Source organism: Saimiri boliviensis, chromosome 18, assembly GCF_048565385.1.
Source record: "Saimiri boliviensis isolate mSaiBol1 chromosome 18, mSaiBol1.pri, whole genome shotgun sequence".
Classification (NCBI taxonomy): Eukaryota; Metazoa; Chordata; class Mammalia; order Primates; family Cebidae; genus Saimiri; species Saimiri boliviensis.
The window spans coordinates 8,709,249-8,729,248 of NC_133466.1; the positions used below are offsets into that span (position 1 = coordinate 8,709,249).

A 20,000-nucleotide genomic window follows, 5' to 3' on the forward strand; every position below is an offset into this window, starting at 1 on the left:
TCTAACTATGTGTGGTGAAATGTATCTCCCTTTCCTCCACTTCTTCTTCAAAAGAATAGGGCAGCAGCCTTTCAAGGTGGCACACTAACTGGATTCCCTCGTTCCCTGTAGAGATGGGCAAGGGAGGAGAGAGTAGTGACTACAGAGTATCCTCCAAAGGCTGGTACAATATTAGGTGGCCAGCTGAGACAATAGGGGCAGAGTTATGAGGCACATCTGGAGGAAAGCTACAAAATTATAGCAGCTGAGTAAAGAGAAGACAAGGAAGAGAACATGTATACATCTTTCTTTCAATTATCCTGTAAAAGTTCCCTCTTAGCAAAAAACCCTGAATGGGTGGCATCATAAGTATTAGAACTAACCCTTTTTGACCAGTTAATAATTTGGGAGGACTTGGTTGATGGCAAAATAAGAACAAGACAAAAGATGTAACTCTGTACTGGAAAATGTTATGTTAAAGAAAATGTCAGAGTGCAGAACCAAATTCACAATTTTGTCTGACTTGCTTGAATGATGCTACTAGATTAAGTTCATATATCCAAGCCACCTCCAATGCTTCTAATGCTCAAAGATGAGAAAATTTATTCTGCATAACAAGTTGGAAGATATTCTCTAATTCTTCATTTAGTTTTTATTTCTTCTGACTACCATTCTAACTTGATCTGCCACAGAAACAGTATCTCTTTGTTCTGTTTTGCTCTTACCTATATTCAATGGCTCTGGTGTAATAGATAATAGCTATATCAAATCTTTCTTTGGAAAACTCTTCATTTCCTTTCATTTTCATTAGTTCTCCTTGCTGAGAAACCAAGGTGAAAGAAGACCCATCAATTAGCTCCAAAGACAATCAAGAACCCAATACCTAGGAAAAATGGATCAGGGTTTCTATCTTGGATATCAGAAATAACCTAGGGGATAATTTATGTTGAAAATGAGATTACAATGCCAAATATCTTGTTATATATATACGTATACACACACACACACACACACACACACACACACACATATATGTATGTACCTATTATTTAGAGACAGGGTCTCACTGTGTCACACAGGTTGGAGGGCAATGGCACAATCACAGCTCACTGCAGCCTCGAACTCCCAGGCCCAAGGGATCCTCCCATCTCAGTCTCCCAATAGCTAGGACTGCAAGTGCATCCCACCATGCTGAACTAATTTTTAAAAATTTTTTGGAGGGATGAAGTCTTGCTATGTTGCCCAAGCTGGTCTTGAACTTCTGACCTCAGGTAATCTTTCCACCTTGGCCTCCCAAAGTGCTGGGATTACAGGTGTGAGTCACCATGCACAGCCCTGATATATATATATATATTTAAATAAGCCTGTCTCAAATGATTCAACACTAACTTTGTTAAAGAATATTAAAAACTAAACAAAACCATCACATTATGAATAATTACTCATATTTTTGTGCAGTATTTTGTAGACCCACTTTTAACTATACCTTATCAATAAGGTAATAAAACTAAAAAATAGATGTAAAGTAGGATTTTAACTTAAGGTTAGCAAATGTGGTATTATTCAAGAAGCCTTAATGCCTAAAAACATATATAAATCAATAACATAGAGGCAACACTGATTAGATTAAGTGTAAGGCATGAGGTGACAGGTTAACGAGAATATATATTGAAAGGTGCTAGAGACATAACTAAAACTTCACTTCACTCAATTTCTTTTTAATAAATAAACTGAAATAAGCCACATCATATCAATGGCATCAGGGAATTCAACAGACCAGCATACATGTCCCCAAATTCCTTTTTAAAAATTGAGTTAAAACCGTATTTCCCTGAGTGAACAGCGTAGCATGTGAATTACATCTCAGCTGTTACCAAGGAAAACCGTATTTCTTCAACTCATTAAAGACTAGTTTTTAAAAATCAAATTTTCACTTTCGATGAGTGGTTTTTTAATCATTTGAAAATTCTGATCAAGATATTAGTTCTTCATCTTCAAAAATAAATTCCAAATCAGAATCTATTAAAACTTCCCCCTCAATGTAACGAACTGCACCATATGTACATGTACCCCAGAACTTAAAGTAGACTAAATAAATTTAAAAATAAAATAAAAAAACAGGGAACTGGTGAAATCCTTGCAATAGAAATACAAACAAAATTTTGGTCCTGGAAAAAAAAAATTTCCCCCTCAAACATGTCATCCAATTTTATGAATTGTATGTTGTCGGCAGTTTAATTAAGTTCCTCTGAGTATTAAAAGGTCTAATGGGCAAATCTTAAAATGTATTTACAATATTCATTCTCACCTCTATACAATCCATACAACTTTGGGTTTTAAGTTCTTCAAGCAAATTGCAGTCTTCTACTACAATTTTAATTATGTGGTACTTGTCTAAGTTTTATTTTTAGGAAAGAGCAAGAGAGAACATTTGTTAAAAAAATTGGTATTGATAATATTAGAATTCTTAAGTTACATGAGTCCATAAAAGTCCTATATTATTATTCTTTCTAAATAGCACGTTTCTTGTAACCTCTTATGTGTATTAAATAACATAGTAAGAAAAAAACTAATAAAATGTTGCAGCAAACATCAGTTATTTCTTGATGTGAATCTAATCTCAGTTTTTACTTCTAGCAATAAAAACCCTTGTTTATCATTATATTAGTTGCAATTGTATTTACAATATATGCTCTGTCGTAACACATTCCAAATAGGCCACATAATTGCTTAAGTCAATTCAATAAACATTGTCAAGTGTGTACGGTGTACCATGTACAATATTCAACAAAAATGAATGAAAACAAAAAGCTGGAAAACTACTTTCTACAATATATTTCATATACAGGTTGAGTATCTCTTACTCAAAATGCTTGGGATAAGAAGTGTTTTGGATTTTGGACAATTTTGGATTTTGGAATACTTGCATTATACTGGATGAGCATCCCAAATCTAAAATCTCAAAATGTTCCAATGAGCATTTCCTTTCAGTGTCATAGCAAAGCTCAGAAAGCTTCAAATTTTTGGAGCATTTCAGGTTTTGGATTTTTGATGCTCAATCTATTTTAAATAAATAATTTCAAATGTCTTTTATTCAGTATTTTTACTCTCATGAGTAAATATTACAATAAGAAGTTATTTGAAACACTATTCTTATAAAAATTTAATAAACTAAGATGCAGTAAGTAACCAAGTTTATCAGGCCTCATTTTCTACATTGTAAGCCATTATATAAAAGGGATATTTTAAAGTGGGGAAAAAAAATTACTGCAACAAAACTACAGTTAGGCCTCTAGCCAAACATTCATTTGTAAAGTAAGAGAAGCACCTACAATTTAAGATTTAATAAAGGACCTAGGAAAGTAACCAAATAAAGAAATTCTAAGGGACAGAGTAAGATTACAAGGAGGAAAACCCGGGCTTTGAGATCAGAAAGATCTGACTTATTTAGTCTTATCTACTACTTACTAGACTGCAGAAGTAACACTTAACCTCTCAAAGTCAGTGTGCTCACTGCTATAATAAAGACAATAGCAGCCACCTTGCAGAGCTATTTTAAAGAAAATGGCACGTAAAAAATCAGCTGTAAGCCTAAAGAAGTATGCCAAATACAAGATACTGCTTCTCTACTTCCACCATAAAAGCTAGCTTATAATTAAGGGCCTCTAAAACAATGAAGAGAACAATCTATCAGTGTAATACACCCCCATGTCTAATAAACCTATGAGAAAGATGTGTCTTCATTTAATTCCTTTCTAGCACTTAAGTCAATAGTGCAAAATTTGCCTTTATCTCAGCAGAGATGGCAAATCATTGGTCATCATCATCATCTACTTAAAAGCCAAACTGGCTGGGCGCAGTGGCTCACACCTATAATCCTAGAACTTTGGGAGGCCAAGGCGGGCGGATCACCTGAGGTTAGGAGTTTGAGACCAGCCTGGCCAACATGGAGAAACCCCGTCTCTACTAAAAACACAAAATTAGCCAGTGGTGTGTGCCTGTAATCCCAGCTACTCAGGAGCTGAGAGAGGAGAATCGCTTGAACCCAGGAAGCGGAGGTTGCGGTGAGCCCAGATCTCGACATTGTACTCCAGCCTGGGTAACAAGAGTGAAACTCCATCTCCAAAAAAAAAGCCAAACCTTTCCTGTTTCAAGATTCTTATAACTGCACTGTAAAAACACTGCCAATTAATATTCAAATGCTTTAAAGAAAAATATTTCACAAAGTAAAAGAAACATGTAAGGCCATCATACATAAAATAATAACAGATTCATGAGGAAAATCATAAGGTTAGCTTCTGTGACTTTTTCTTACAAAGGAGAATACATGAGCCCCAGTTGTGGTCTCTTTAAGTATTATATATAGTAACTTATGATATCCATTTGGTGAAATTTTTTAAGTGCAATGTCATAAAAATCATAAAGACAGAAAATATGGAATAAAACTACCAGGTTGAAATTCTCTTTTTTAGGAACATATACCAAAAGAAAAAAATTTTTTATTCTAAATCAGAAATCACATAACTACACATCTCATTTTCCCAAATACCTTTAAAACTGAGTCAAGTAACAATTTAAAGCATTTATACTTACATTCAGTAAAGAAAATACTTAACATAGGCCAACAATTGTCAATTGATCCTAATTTAGTTAGGATTGTTACATCTCCTGCATATTTTATCCAATTCAGAGCTTCTTCCATTACCAAGATTTTCTGTTTCAAAAGAGGAATGAAGAATGGGGATTTGGGTATTAATTTTAAATTTGCATGTGGTATTATAAATTCATCTTATACAAGTATTTCAGATCCTTAATACGAAACTTGTACAACACCTTATTTTTTGCTACTCCAGCAAATAAGTCTGTAACCTAGAGTTGACAGACCCTGACATGTTCAGATACCGTGGACTCATATATGTTACCTCTTCAGGTGACCTTAGACCACCTTCGGAGCTCAAGATGCTTCTGTAATTGATTACAGACCTGGAATTTGAGGTTTATAACCTGGCCAGAGACTGTCTGGGGTAGCAGGCGAGTGCAATATAAGAAGGTATATAAGGGTTCCCAGATCTCAACTACATTAGACTTCCATCCTTACACCAAGGTTAAATGTATAGATTCAAGTTCACCAAAGGAACTACATATTTTACGTCATCTGTGGCAAACAATAAGAAGGAGATAAAAAACAAGATGAAGCTGTGGCTGGGCAAATGGGCCCTCAGTGTAGTGATCTCCATGAAGGATGAAGAAGTCACAGAAATGTTATTTGTACTTCTAGTGTATGAAGTAACTTCAAAAATTAAATAGTTAACAATGTTGGTGGTATCAGGCTTAAGGGAAACATAGACGTTTATGGCATCAGTATCATTAAAAATTGGTTTATCATTGAATCTGGAGATTACCTAGTAATTATATATCAAAAAATAATCATACCAGAGGCCTAATAATTTCATTTGGGGAAACATAAGCCAGGTAAATAATCTAAAAGAGAAAAAAGAATCAACTTGTAAAATAGGCTCAAAATTACACTATGTACATGGGTTTAAAAAAAAAAAATGAAAATGATCCAACCCCCCAAAATAAGGAGACGGCTTAAGGAAAATATACACGTCAATACTACCAAACACCACATATAGAACATTGAGTGTGTGGACTCCATATAAGGGGAAATGAGCAGTGAGGTGACTGCCACTCATTCACAGTGGGTGTGCCAGGTTCTGTGTTTATCACTTACATTTTCTATTTTATAACCAATTCTCAATAAGCCTCCAATAAGGAATGAATCATTCTGAAAAATAAAAAAAAGAACACGACATACTTTTTTCCTTATTCAGTCAATTCTACTTGAATTTTCTAATGGAAAAATGGCCTACGTTTTAGGACTACTACCATATGTACACAATACTACACTTCACACAAAAATTTACATGACCAAGTTACCCCTTAAGACCTTAAAACAAGAATTCCAAAATAGTCTCTCAAAGGGTTCTAGTAATAAAATAACTTAGTATAATCTTTAGACACGTGAATTTTTTTTTATTTTTTGAGACAGGGTCTCACTAGGTCGTCCAGGCTGGAATGCAGTGCCACGATCTCAGCTCACCGCAACCTTTGCCTCCCAGGCTCAAGCATTTCTCCTGTCTCAGCCTCCCAAGTAGCTGGGATTACAGGCACATGACACTACCGCCTGGCTAATTTTTCTATTTTTAGTAGAGATAGGGTTTCAACATGTTGACCAGGCTGGTCTTGAACTCCTGATCTCAAATGATCCACCTGCCTTGGCCTCCCAAAGTGCTGGGATTACAGGCGTGAGCCACTGTGACCAGCCAACATGAATTTTCAAAGTTCATGGCACTAGGCCAGGCACAGTGGCTCAAACCTGTAATCCCAACACCCAAGGCAGGTGGATTACCTGAAGCCAGGAGATCAAGACCAGGCTGGCCAACATGGTGAAACTCCGTCTCTACTAAAAGTACAAAAATTAGCTAGGCATGGTGGTGGGCACCTAGAGTCCCAGCTACTCCAGAGGCTGAGGCAGGAGAATCACTTGAATCTGGGAGGCAGCGATTGCAATAAGCCGAGATCTCGCCACTGTATTCCAGCATAGGCAACAGAGGGAGACTCCACCTCAAATAATAATAAAGTACATATTGCACTTAAATTTTTTAATAAAGGTACACTGGCTTGTACGTTACTGCAAAAGAACTACTGCATAAACATCAGAATGCTCTTTCTAAATATAATAGTACCAAGAATAGCACTTGGCTCCATAACCAAGTGAAATTTAAAAAGCTAACAAATAAGGCTGGGCACGGTGGCTCAAGCCTGTAATCCCAGCACTTTGGGAGGCCAAGGCGGGTGGATCACGAGGTCAAGAGATCGAGAGGTCAACATGGTGAAACCCCGTCTCTACTAAAAATACAAAACATTAGCTGGGCATGGTGGCGCGTGCCTGTAATCCCAGCTACTCAGGAGGCCGACGCAGGAGAATTGCTTGAACCCAGGAGGCGGAGGTTGCGGTGAGCCGAGATCGCACCATTGCACTCCAGCCTGGGTAACAAGAGCGAAACTCTGTCTCAAAAAAAAAAAAAAAAGCTAACAAATAGTTGTCAAAAAAAATTTTTAAGCCACAAAAAAACTCTCAACATAGTACAAGGAAGGACACCTCCTAAAATATTGCCCTGACAAAATCTACCCCTACCCAAAGACAAAATATTTGTTGATGGTGATCTGATTTTTTATCAACAGACAGAGTATATCACTTTCAGAACCTGTGGCAGAGGTTTCTATGAACCCATGCCCCACTTTCTGTAACAGTTTCCCATTTCTGTCCTTTAATAAGATGCAGTCCTGGTCCCCAACATAGAACCATGACAGCAGCCATCTCCCTGATCTCTTAAATACTGAGCATCCACTGATGGATAGTAGATTCATCTTATGTTAACCACTCCATTACCTGTTAATGGCTATAAATTAGTCATATGAGCCTAACACCATATAAATGCTTATATTATTTAAATCAAGGGCTGAGGGGGAACCTACATTCTACCACTTACAGCAACTTTCTTTGCCAAATCCACAATATCTTCCATCAACTCAAGATGTTGTAATTTCTTCAAATTTATCTCAGAAGCACGTGAATTGCTTAAAGACAAATTTATTTTTTAAAAGATTAGATTCTCATATATAGAAATTCATTGAACTTTATGCTTAACTATATACCTCAAACCATTAAAAAAAAAAAGTTCTCTTTTTCTTCACTCTAGGTAACAATAACTAAGCCATTTATTAAATGAACAAAATGTTGTATCTTTTTCTTCTCTTCTGTCCTATAACACTGATATTTTTAACAAGCATGTTAATTCTTCCCAACTCAGCTTCAAGTCTACCATCTAATACTATTCAGAATTTCACTGATTATGTTACTATTATTCACTCATATCCAAATCTCAAGTATTTGGATTATTAAACAAAAGTTGAGCAGCATACAAGAGTAACACATAAGCCTACTACTGAACTTGCATTCCTCGGTATTGGGCAATATGCTTCTATCACTGGCCATACAAAATAAGTAACATATAGTAACTTACTTGGCGTCCACACAGGGATGCAATCGTGAAATTACAGAACTGTTCTGATGTTGAAACAGAAGTGGCCAGAAGATATTTATTTTGATGGCATCACAATAATCTCGTAGGACAGAAACTGGTTTGTTACACCATATATTGCAGATGTCAAATTCTCAATTTAAAAAAAAAGTTTAAAATTAATGTTTGAGCCTCATTTTGGAATGAATCATCATTGTTAATAGCAAAAAAGGAAAAGTGGATATGAAGAGCCAATAAATGAATGAAGTATTTTAGCCTGTTAAATGTTAAGAATATTTAAGCGCTAGCTAAAAGTCTATTTTAACAAAGAAAAGTTCTGATTTCATATAAATCTATTGTGTTGCTATGACAGGATGGATGGACCTCCCTTTATCCCATAATCTATCTCATAAATTAACATTAAAAAACCATGTACTCACCTAAATTTCTCTCACTTTGAGCATAATCTTTATATTGCATACCCTAAAAAGAAGAAAATTCTTTTGATTTGTATCTAGTAAAATGTAAAAGTATAGTTACTGATTTTTAATCTAAGGATTATCAAAACTAACCAAAAAATTTTCAGTGCACATTCATTTGTATGCTTCAAACACATCTTCAGCCAATGAGTCTTAATTTGAGACCCTTTTCACAGTATTTCCTGAGTTTGCTCCTATGGCTCTCCCCAAGAGCTTTTCTAATCCCACCAGAAAACGGCTTTTTGCCACCACTCGTTCTCTGGCATTCCACAATCTTTTACTTTTGACCCACTGCTTACTTTCCCTTCTCAAATCACCTTTTCAAAAACGCATGTTCCTTCTTCCCTGTCAAAACCCATGTACCACAAAAACATCTTTACTCAGATACCCCTAAACCAGAAAACCTTCAACACACAATGTCAAAAACAGAAAATTAGCAAACCTACTTACCACCCCATCACAGTAAAGCTGAGTCACACGAACATAATCATCGGTCATAAATTCAGCAGCAAACACACAATCATCCACGTCCACGTAAGGGCAATCTTCTAACAAGGCACAATCTGCCACAGTGAAATCTCCCTCGGCAAAATTGTTCATGATGCACAAGTCTAAAGAGACAACACAAATTCAAGTCAGTAATTAAATCATTTGAGATGACAGAAGAAACAGTTTTCCTGGCTTCTACAGTATATTAGAAAAATACTTGGAACCTATGCCCCCCAAAAAAATTCCAATCAAAACACTGAGCTCCGAAAGATTCCTGTCCCCATTCTGCTGTTCTTCTCCCCTGACTCTCTCCTGATTATTTAATTATTTTTCTTCCTTTCCTCAGGTTCACGTATTCATCATCTCTGTTCTAAGTTAATCTCTTTACCTGTCTCCTTTAAATGGAGGATTATTAAGGGCATCTGATTTATCTTTGTATGTGCCTAGCACATGGTAAGCTCTCAAGTAACTGTTTGCTGAATAAAGAAAAGACATCTTCCCATTGCTGCACTTGTACCCTACCTGCTTTTACTGCATTGTATGAAATATGCCATTTCACCAACACAAACTGCTATATTCTAAACCTCCTGGCCTGACCTAAATCCTGACTCCACTGAGAACTGTTTCCTATCAACTGCTCAGATTCTCCTATCAATCTCTCAGTGTGTTTCTGTCCCAGGCAAAGGAGTAAGGCTAGAGTGGTACAGGTAAGTCTGCCAATCTCCTAACTCCCCAAGGTGGCATCCAGACCTTCCGTCTTCCTCTTGACTGCTGCTTCTAATGCTCTCACAACTACTGCAATACACAATCGGCACTGCTACCTCACCAAAAAAGGAAAAACATCACATTATCAAAAGCCATGATTTAAAAATACTTATTTCAATGGGAGGAAAGGGGGTTTACTGCTAAAGTTTCAGGGGTTTTTTCCTGAAGAAAGTTCAATAATGAGGATTTTTATAGTTATCAGAGAATAGCTACATAGCCTAAACATCACTGAAAAATGCACCATTTTATTATGTCTAGCTCTTGCCCACATCATGGCTTTCCTTTCCTATCCACCAGCACATCATTAACACTGTTCCTTATACCTATCACTTCACCATTATTACCCCACTATTATTAGGATAAACTAAGTTTCTTCTTTCCAAAGCAAGACCATCACCAGTCCCTGAAATACAAATGTATTCAATTAATCAATCCATCTCCTGATGTCCACGTCGCTGTATGAAAACCTCACAGTATCACAAGTGAAGAACAGTAACAATCTTCCCAGCAAACTATTTGTACTATGTGCCACATACTGTACCAGATGTTTTACATGCATTTCACTATTCCTCACAGCAATTCTTCTTGGCAGACACAATTATCATCATCTTAACTGTACAAATGGGAAAATGCTCAGTAAAATTAAATAATTTGTTCAGGTCACCAAGCTAGGAAGGATTCCAATCCCGTCTTTAGTTGCCATAGTTTCTACTCTCAAACACACTCTTTCACTACATCTACTTTTCCTGTTATTGCCACCTACTTATCTTTTGGTTACTGTCACCTTTCAAGATCAATGGCAACTAGTTCAGTGTTTTTAATCTTTCCTCCAAATTCTATTTTCATCTCAGCCACATCAAGGTCCATGCACACAATACCCCAGCCTTGCAGTTTAACAACCTCCTCAACTAACATGAACTTCACTGCCTACCTCACTAGATTCTCCCACCACAGGGCAATACCTCAGGTCACTACCTAGGTCAAACCAGTTTTTACATCTTTTATACTCTTATTAGCTCCTCTCTGACCATAGCCAAGAGTCATTATGCTCATGTCTTCCTGATCTCCTACCACAGTCATGCTTCAACTTCATCAAGAACTCTTCATTTTTCACCCATCTGAATTCTCCATTCTCATTCACTTTCAGTTTCCTATGACTTGGTTTCCAATTCTACCATTCAAGGGAAACTGCTTTCATTAAGATCATTAATGACCTTCTACAAAAAACTGCTATCTATAATGTCTAGAACCTGACCTACTCTGCATAAATATTTCCAGAGTTTAAAAAATTTAACTCCAAAAGTGAATAATGACCAGAAAAAAGACACTGGAGCACCCGAACTATAGCACATAACATGAGGTATATGCTAAACTTACTTGTCTCACAAACTTTTTTGGCATAAAATACAGAAAGAGCCAAGAACTGTCACAGCCCACGCATCATGGCGTCAATTACAATACAATTAATGTGCTCATACCTGGCAGACTGATACTGGTCATTCGAGTCTGGCAAATCTCACTGATACCACACACAGCACCAATTGTACTGTAATTACGACATTGGGGTAATTTTTATTTTCTATTTTGTTTTTAACTAGAGAGGCAATGTGACAAAGTGGTTAAGAACATGGACTCTGTAGCCAAGACTCTCGGCTTGAATCCTGGCTCTCTTGTTTCCTTGCGTGTGTGATCTTGGGCAAGTTACTTAACCTCTCTGTGCTTCCTCTGTGTTTATCAAATGGGGATAACAATACTACCTACCTGAATAATCAGTTAACACATGTGAAGTGCTTAGAAGAGTACCAGGTATATGAGAAATGCTATAAATACCAGCTATCTTTAACCTTAATGTTAGATGAGTATTTTTTTAAATCCACTGTTTGGATGCTTCCAGCTAAATAGTCTACCTTAATTGCTAAATCCAAAGAGCACTTTTCAGCTTACAACTTACTTGACGCTGTGGACCACTTCCTCCTCAGAACTCTTCATTTGGACTCCAAAGACCATCTTCTCTGGTTCTCCTCCTATTCGTCTGGCTGCTCTTCCTCAGTTTCCTTCATGGGCTCTTCTTCTCCATTCCCCGCCACCCAATGTCAACTCTCTTTTCTTCTCACTCTTACTCTCTCCTTGGGTAAATTTATCCACCACACCCATGGCTTAACACAGCACTTTCTGAACTTTCATCGTTTGTATAGCTTCACCATGATGTTTGCCATTTCCATGTATCACATATATTTTTAGTTTATATTTCCCTTTTATTGAGCTCATTTGGCCTAAGTGATGATGTCCATGATTATCAAAGGTTAGATGTGCAAATTATGTTTCTCATAAACATTAAATTCCTATCTACTAAAATTTTTTCAAGTGTTTATCTATGTACCAGTTTAAATTCTCTCAAATGCACTGCAGTAAACAATGGCTTCCAAACTTTCAAATGATGAAGATTCCCAAATCTTTCCAGGCAGTGTTGTATCACTTGACTTCCAGACCCTCCCTGTCAATCTCTGTCAACTACTACAGGATCTTAACCAAGATGTCCCACAAGCCCCTCAGAATCAGTTAAGTTCAAAAACAAACATCTTTTTCCTCAAAGACAAACAAATGAAACCAAGTTCTTTCCTCTTTCTGTATGCTGTTTATCATAATTGTTCTACATGCCATTTTACCACCCAAACCTAAACCCTGGGAGTCAACCTAGACTCCCCAGTCTCCTTCAACATTTCTGTCCAACTGACCACTAACTCTTGCCATTTCTGCTTCCCTAAGAAATCTAAAGTTAGCACACATATACTTCTTCATGCCCAGTACCACTGCCTTCATTGTTTCTCCTCTGAACCAATTTAACAAGCAGTCTCCTCTGGTCAGGCTTGCCTTCAATCTCGGCACCCTCTAAAACTCTGATCATATCACTTTTCTGCCTAAAACCATGCAACAGCTTCCCTTCAGTTTGAGAATAAGTCCAACTTCCCTAACAAAAGCACAGAAGACCTTTTGTGATGTTGCTCCTGCTTTTATCCCCAGTCACTCCACAACACACAACCTAGAAGCCAGTCATACCCAACTGCTTGTCCTTCCTAAACAAAACTTATTCTGCAACCACCTAATGCCTATCAGTCCCTAATACCCAATTCCAGGAAAGATTTCCTATCTTCTCACTACCATCAAGTTTATTTTTGGACCTCTTCTCTGTAAACAAGAGCACCTTGCCCATGTCTCTGGATAGCAGTTTTCACCCTGCTTGATCATCACAGGTTTATCTCTGTAGGGTCACTTTGGATCCAGAGGATATATTGTGTAATCCACTTGTCATCTGTACTGCTATTCACTTAAGAGTTTTCTTTAGGATAACTCAAATTTTAACTTAGATGTAAACTAGTTTTAATAGAAATGTTGATATCACCAAGAATCCTTGTTTGGTACCATAAATTTTTTTCTAATACAAACAAAAATAAATATACTACTAAAATATTAAAATAAAGAACTGATCTCATCAGTTGTGGTGAACTAGACACTCTGGGGGAATGTACTATTGGTAGAAAAAAGGTAGATCCTAGATTTTTAAAAAACACTTTTTGAATGTTTTTTGCTGAGATCATAGAAACGGGAAAATCTGAAGCCACGCTCTCCACGCAAAAGCAACAAACTTTGAGCTAGAAATTAAACTTGGCTACAGTTTAGAGCCATAAATAGTGGTGCCAAGAGTAGTAGTAGGATCAGGACACAGAGCACTGGGCCAGAAACAAAATATAGGAACTGAAAAGTGATCCCAGTTAAACTTCCTGGCTCCCAGACAAATTTGATAAAAATGCTTTCAGAAAGAAAGCATCCCCAAATTAGACTCTCAAGATTCCTACAAAGATCAATCAAACAGAAGTTCTTAATCAATGATCACCAAACACAGGAGGTGACTGCTACACTGAGGGAGGGACAACAACAACAACAACAACATGGCAATAAACGTAGACATCCCTCTTCCGAGGGATATCAGACATTAGGAAGGCTTGATATAGTCTACAGAATACCTACAGAGTCACAAAAATCACCAAATAACGTGAGAAGATGAAGAATGACTCGGCATATCAAAAGAGAATCAAGCAGAACTTTTAGAAATTAAAAATGCAATTGTTAAAAGAAAAAAAAAAGATGGGATGGGGTACAGAGGATATTAGGCACAGCTGAAGAGAAAATTGGTGAACTATAATATATGCCTTATGAAATTACTCAGCACTGTAAATTCTGAAAAAGAGAAACAAAGAGATAAAAAATATGAAAGATAAAGAATAAGTGATCTGGAAACAGTTTAGTACATATATACATATACAGTTAAAGTTCCAGCAGCAAAGAGATTAATGAGACATAAAATTTAAAGAATACAGGGCTCAGAAACTTCTAGATCTCATGGAAGGCAAAATGCAGAATCATGAAACACATGCATCCAAAATAGGATAAATATAATCCCTATCAAGACTTAGAAGTGAAATGATATAACACCAAAGTCAGAAAATCCAATGTAACTAAAAGAAAAAAGATATTTTCTTCAAAAAAGCATAAAACTGGCAGCATACTTTGTATAAGCAATAGAACAGTATCTCTATCCTGGCAGAAAACACCACCAACCTACAACTATACATCCATCAAAATAATCTGTTAAGAACAAACGTAAAATAAAAATACTTTAAGACTTGTTTTTAATATCTAAAACTGAACCAACCAACAACCAAGACACTTGGAACCTACCAATTACAAGACGGAGATTGCCTGGTGTGACTAAAAGAAAAATCCAGTAATATGTTCCTTATAAGACACTTAAAATGTAAGGACACTTGAAAAATCAAAGTAAAATGAAGGAAAAGAATATTCCAGGAGAAATAACACCAAAAGAAAGATGGAATCAGACAAAAAAAACCCTCTAAAACAAAGAAGTAAACTTAGAGATAGAGAAAATCACAATATAGTAAAAGTTCGACCCACTAGGAAAATAATGTTAAGCTTGCATGTAGCTAATAAAAGTCTCAAAATACAGAAGAACAAAAATTGTTATAACTAACTACAGGAAATCTGTTAGAAAGTAGTAACGGTAGGATATTGCAACACACTTCTCTCAGTTAATGACAGGATAAACCAAAATTAATAAGAATAGAGACTGTAAGAACAACACAATTAACAAGCTTTACCTAATAGACACTTAACAATTACAGAATATATACTCTTCACAAGTATACACAGAACAATTCTAATAATTCGCTACATACAAGGTTATAAAGCAAGGGCAAAAAAGGATGTTAAAAAGATTAAAATATTTTCTGGCAAACACAATTTAAAAATCAGCAATTAAAAGAAAATAATACAGACACATTTGAAAATTTGTAAATGTCTAACTCATAAGTCAAAGAAAAAATCAAAATAGAAATTTTAAAAATACTTGATTTTAAAGTTAACGAAACACTATAAATTAAACTATGTTAGATAAAGCAAAAATGAACTTTGAAGAAGTTTACTTCCTAGTGTAAGCCTTGAAATAAGAATGGCTGAAAATTAATGTTAAGCATGTAATTTAAGTGAGAAAAATAGTAAAATGATATACTGAAAGAAAGTAAAAGGAAATAATAAAAGAGAAAAAAGATCAATGTGATAAAAAACAAATAATAGGTCAAATTAAGAAAAAAGTTAATCCTCTGCCAAGATTTAAAAAACGGACAAACTTTTAGCAAGACTGATCAAGAAAGAAAAGTCTGACATAAATAATATTCAAAATGAGAAAAGAGAACACATACACAGATAAAACAGAGATTAAAAAGGGAATTAATACCATACCATGAGCCTGAAATCCTAGCACTTTGGGAGGCCAAGGTGGGCGGACCACTTAAGGTCAGGAGTTCTCAAGCAGCACAGCCAATATGGTGAAACTCCATCTCTACTAAAAACACAAAAAAATTAGCCGGGCATGGCGGCCCATGCCTGTAATCCTACCTACTTAGGAAGCTGGGCAAAAGAATCACTTGAACCCAGGAAGTGGAGGTTGCAGGAGCTGAGATGATGCCATTGCACTAGTCCAGCCTGGGCAACAGAGGGAGACTCCACCTCAAAAAACAACAAAAACATACCATAAACTTGATGTGAAGAACTTAAAAATTCTGATGAAAGAACAGATTTCTAAAACTTACCAAAACTGACTAAAAGAAATAGAATACCTGAACAGTCCTGTGACTATTCAACTGCTAATTACTACTAAAACTCCAAGAAGAAAATAAATGACCTTATAGTTAAGTTCCACCAAGCTCTTAAAAAACAAATCACTCCAATCCAAACATCTCCCAGGGAACAGAAAAAGAGGAACTACCCTCTAACTCATGGTATAAAGTCAGTGTAACTTTAATACCAAAGTCAGATAAGACAGCCAATAAAGAAAAATGAGAGGTGAGTCTATTCACAAACAGACACGAAAATCTAAATAAAACATGAGCAAACTCAATTCAGTAATTCACTTAAAAAAAATCTATAAAGACAAACTTGGATTTACCTCAAGAAAGAATACAAAAGAAAACAACGAGTTTTAAATCTATAAAATGGAATTCATTACATTTAACAGATGAAAGGAGAAAAGACATAAGATATTCTCAACAAATGTATTCCCTAACTTAATCAAAGGTATCTACAAAAATTCATAGCAAACGTTATTCTCAGCAGAAAAATAGTCTCTTTAAAATTGAGAGCAAGACCTCTATGCCCACTATAATCACTTCTAATGAATAATCCTAATCATTTCCATTGAACATAACCAGCTTAAAAGCAAAAATAACTAGAATTGATGAACCAGAACTGTCAGTATTTGCAAACGGTATAATTATCCACATAGAAAATCCAAAGGCAGCCGGGCGCAGTGGCTCAAGCCTGTAATCCCAGCACTTTGGGAGGCCGAGGCGGGCGGATCACAAGGTCAAGAGATCAAGACCATCCTGGTCAACATGGTGAAACCCCGTCTCTACTAAAAATACAAAAAATTAGCTGGGCATTGTGGCGCATGCCTGTAATCCCAGCTACTAAGGAGGCTGAGGCGGGAGAATTGCCTGAACCCAGGGGGCGGAGGTTGCGGTGAGCCGAGATTGCGCCATTGCACTCCAGCCTGGGTAACAAGAGCGAAACTCCGTCTCAAAAAAAAAAAAAGAAAGAAAATCCAAAGGCATTTCAGAAAAAATATTTTAGAAGTAGTAAGTTTATCAAGTGGATGACTAAAGGTCAATATTTTAAAAATTTCATTAAATTTCTATTTATTAACAATAAGTTAAAATAAAATCTTTAAGAATATCACCATTTATAATAGCAACAAAAACAGTAACATCAGAATCAACATATAAAAAGTAGGAGATCTCTATGGAGAAAACTATAGAACTATACTAAAACCTTACATAAATAGAGATACATACCACATTCTTAGATAAAAACGATCAAAATCTTAAAGATCTCTATTCTCTCTCAAACTGATTCAATTAATTGTAACAAGCTGATTCTTAAGAACAAATGACCAAAAACAGGTGAGATTCATGTCCTCCTCAGATACCAAGATCTCAAGTAAAACTATAATATTAATAATTAAGACAGTGTGGTATGAACACAGAGACAGACAAGGTGACAAGTGACCTAGAAAGGCAAGCCAAAAACAGACCAATGCAGGTAGTAACTAAACATGTAAAAGAGACAGCATAGCAGATCAGTGGTGAACAGAGGCCAATTCAATACATGGTATTGAACCACACAGGAGAAAAAAAATGAATGTGGATCACTATCTCACAAACTACACAAAAATCAATTCCAGATGAATTATGAACTTAAATGTGAAAGACATCATTTTAAAACTTCTAAAAAGAAACAGAGGAATGTCTTTATAAGCCCAGGGCAAGAAAGGTTCCAGTTAATTATGATAAAATTAAGAACTCTGTTCACCATGAAGAGTGAAAAGACAGGCCACAAACCAGAAGATATTTACAAAACACATAATCAATGTTACCAGTTTATCAATTTTAAAAGACAACCCATCAGAACAAAGAGTAAAAATATGACTAGGTATTTCATAAAAAGGAAACAAAGATGGTTCATAAACATACAAAAGATGCTCAATCTCATTAATAACAAAAAATCCAAATTAAAACCACAACGATGCATCATTTCATACCCATTCCATTGGTAAATATTAAGTCTGACAATAACAAGTGTTGCAGAGGTTGTAGAGCAACTATAACTCTTACACACTGTTGATCAAAGTATAGAAACAGACAAAGTGCTGGCCAAAGTACAAACTGTTACAACCACTTCAGAAAGCAATCTGACATTATTTTGTAGAGCTGGTCATTCATACTCCTGACCTAGCAATCCCACTGTTAGCAAATAGTTTACCATGGTAATATGGCAGTACTTCTTTCCTCCCCCCCACCGCTGAACAAATTAACATGATGGTATTTCAACTTTTTTTTTTTTCTTTTTGGCTCACAAACCACCAAAAGTGCTTTTTAAAATTACGTACCCTTTACCTATTAAGATGAAATCTAAAAACTATTACCATAAGTTTAAATAATTGCAGAGTGAACTTCTAGAATATCATAGTAACATTTTAAAGTTACGTGATATTCGTGTCATGTAACAAGCTGATTCTTATCTCATTATTTTAAATGTATATTATACATTATTTTAAATGTCTATTATAATTATTACTAGCATATTGTTGGTCAAAAAATACCCTGATAACATAAAAAAATGAAATTTTATTGGAAATGTAACTCTTGACTAAACAGATGGGGAAGTGCCAGGATTAAAAGAGGCTTTCCCTAACACCATAGCAGTATTTTAAATTATCCCTTTGTAGGCTGGGCACAGTGGTTCACATCTGTAATCCCAGCACTTTGGGAGCCAAGGTGGGTGGATCACCCGAGGTCAGGAGTTCAAGACCAGCCTGGCCAACATGGTGAAACCCCGTCTCTACTAACATACAAAAAACTAGCCAGGCGTGGTGGTGAGCCCCTGGAATCCCAGCTACTCAGGAGGCTGAGACAGGAGAATATTGTGAACCCAGGAGGCAGAAGTTGTAGTGAGCCAAGATCACCCCATCGCACTCCAGCCTGGGCAAAAGAGCAAAGCTCCACTCAAAAAAATTACATCTATATCTATATCTATATCTATATCTATAGATATAGATATAGATATATAGATATAGATATAGATATATATCCCTTTATTTTCCCACTTAGGGCAATGTCATAGTAAGATTCCACAAGGACCTGTGGTTTGCCTTTCTTACGTAAAGTGCTAGAAACGGAAGGTGAGAAAGTAGCACCAGCAGGAGGCCTCAGGCATTACCAATTTTAGGAAAGAGTATCCATGGAATGTAATGATCTAGAAACTGATTTATTAACATCATTTGTACCCACATACTCCTTAGCAAATCTTCATTACTCCTCTGGGGGTCATATACCCCAGTGTGAAAATTTGAGAAATTCTTACAACTGTGAACCAAAAAGTATATACAAGAATCTTCATAACAGCAAAACCTAGAAACGACCAAAATGCCCATCAACAGAGGAATGCATACACTGTGTTATATTCACACACAGAATATTACACAGCAGTGAAAATTAATGACATATCTATACCCAATATTAGTGACTCAGAAACATAACATCAAGTGAAATAAGCAAGTCCCAGAAAACTATACCCAATATGGTTCTTTTTCCACTCAAAAACAGAAACCATACAATACATTTTTGAGGGATATATACATATCTGATAAAATTATTTTTAAAAACAAGACATAATATACACAATTCAGAATAGTAGTCACCTCTGGAAGTAAACACATTCAATATTGGTCATTTTAATTCTTGGACTGAGTGGTAAATTCATAGGTGTTCGTTTTATTGTTTTGCTATACAGCTTGCATATGTGTTACATAATTTTGAATTTATCAAATACTACAATAAAATGGAAAAAATTTTTAAACATTCATCATATGAAAAAATATACTTTTAATTAAATCACCTCACCTGTCACTAAAGAGGTACATATTTAACATGTCATGGAAAGTCTATCTATACATCAACCATAGGAACTGACATATATTAGGTGTACAATAAATATTCATTGGAATTAATCTTATGAGAATCAAAAGAGATAAAGACTAAGCCAATTAGCTGTGAGAGATAAATCCATAGGC

The 20,000-nt window shown here is 35.8% G+C and overlaps 1 protein-coding gene across 6 annotated transcripts in view; it reads right to left on the reverse strand.

Annotated features, from left to right (window-relative positions):
- Positions 1-20,000, reverse strand: part of TTC3 (tetratricopeptide repeat domain 3) — a 126,999-nt gene that overhangs the window by 104,589 nt on the left and 2,410 nt on the right. For 3 of the 6 annotated variants that reach the window (XM_039480621.2, XM_010338274.3, XM_074389283.1), the window contains exons 2-9: positions 8,996-9,156; positions 8,507-8,549; positions 8,070-8,220; positions 7,536-7,623; positions 5,714-5,767; positions 4,573-4,693; positions 2,288-2,373; positions 705-799 (exon numbers count right to left, since the gene is read on the reverse strand). The exons of 1 other annotated variant lie outside the window; for it this stretch is intronic. In XM_039480621.2, coding sequence (XP_039336555.2) covers positions 705-799; positions 2,288-2,373; positions 4,573-4,693; positions 5,714-5,767; positions 7,536-7,623; positions 8,070-8,220; positions 8,507-8,549; positions 8,996-9,145 — 788 coding nt within the window. In that variant the 5' untranslated portion in view covers positions 9,146-9,156. Of the gene's footprint in view, positions 1-704; positions 800-2,287; positions 2,374-4,572; positions 4,694-5,412; positions 5,461-5,713; positions 5,768-7,535; positions 7,624-8,069; positions 8,221-8,506; positions 8,550-8,995; positions 9,157-11,750; positions 15,116-20,000 lie in introns of those variants that run through there. 2 more of the 6 variants (XM_074389282.1, XM_074389284.1) reach the window with 2 other exon arrangements.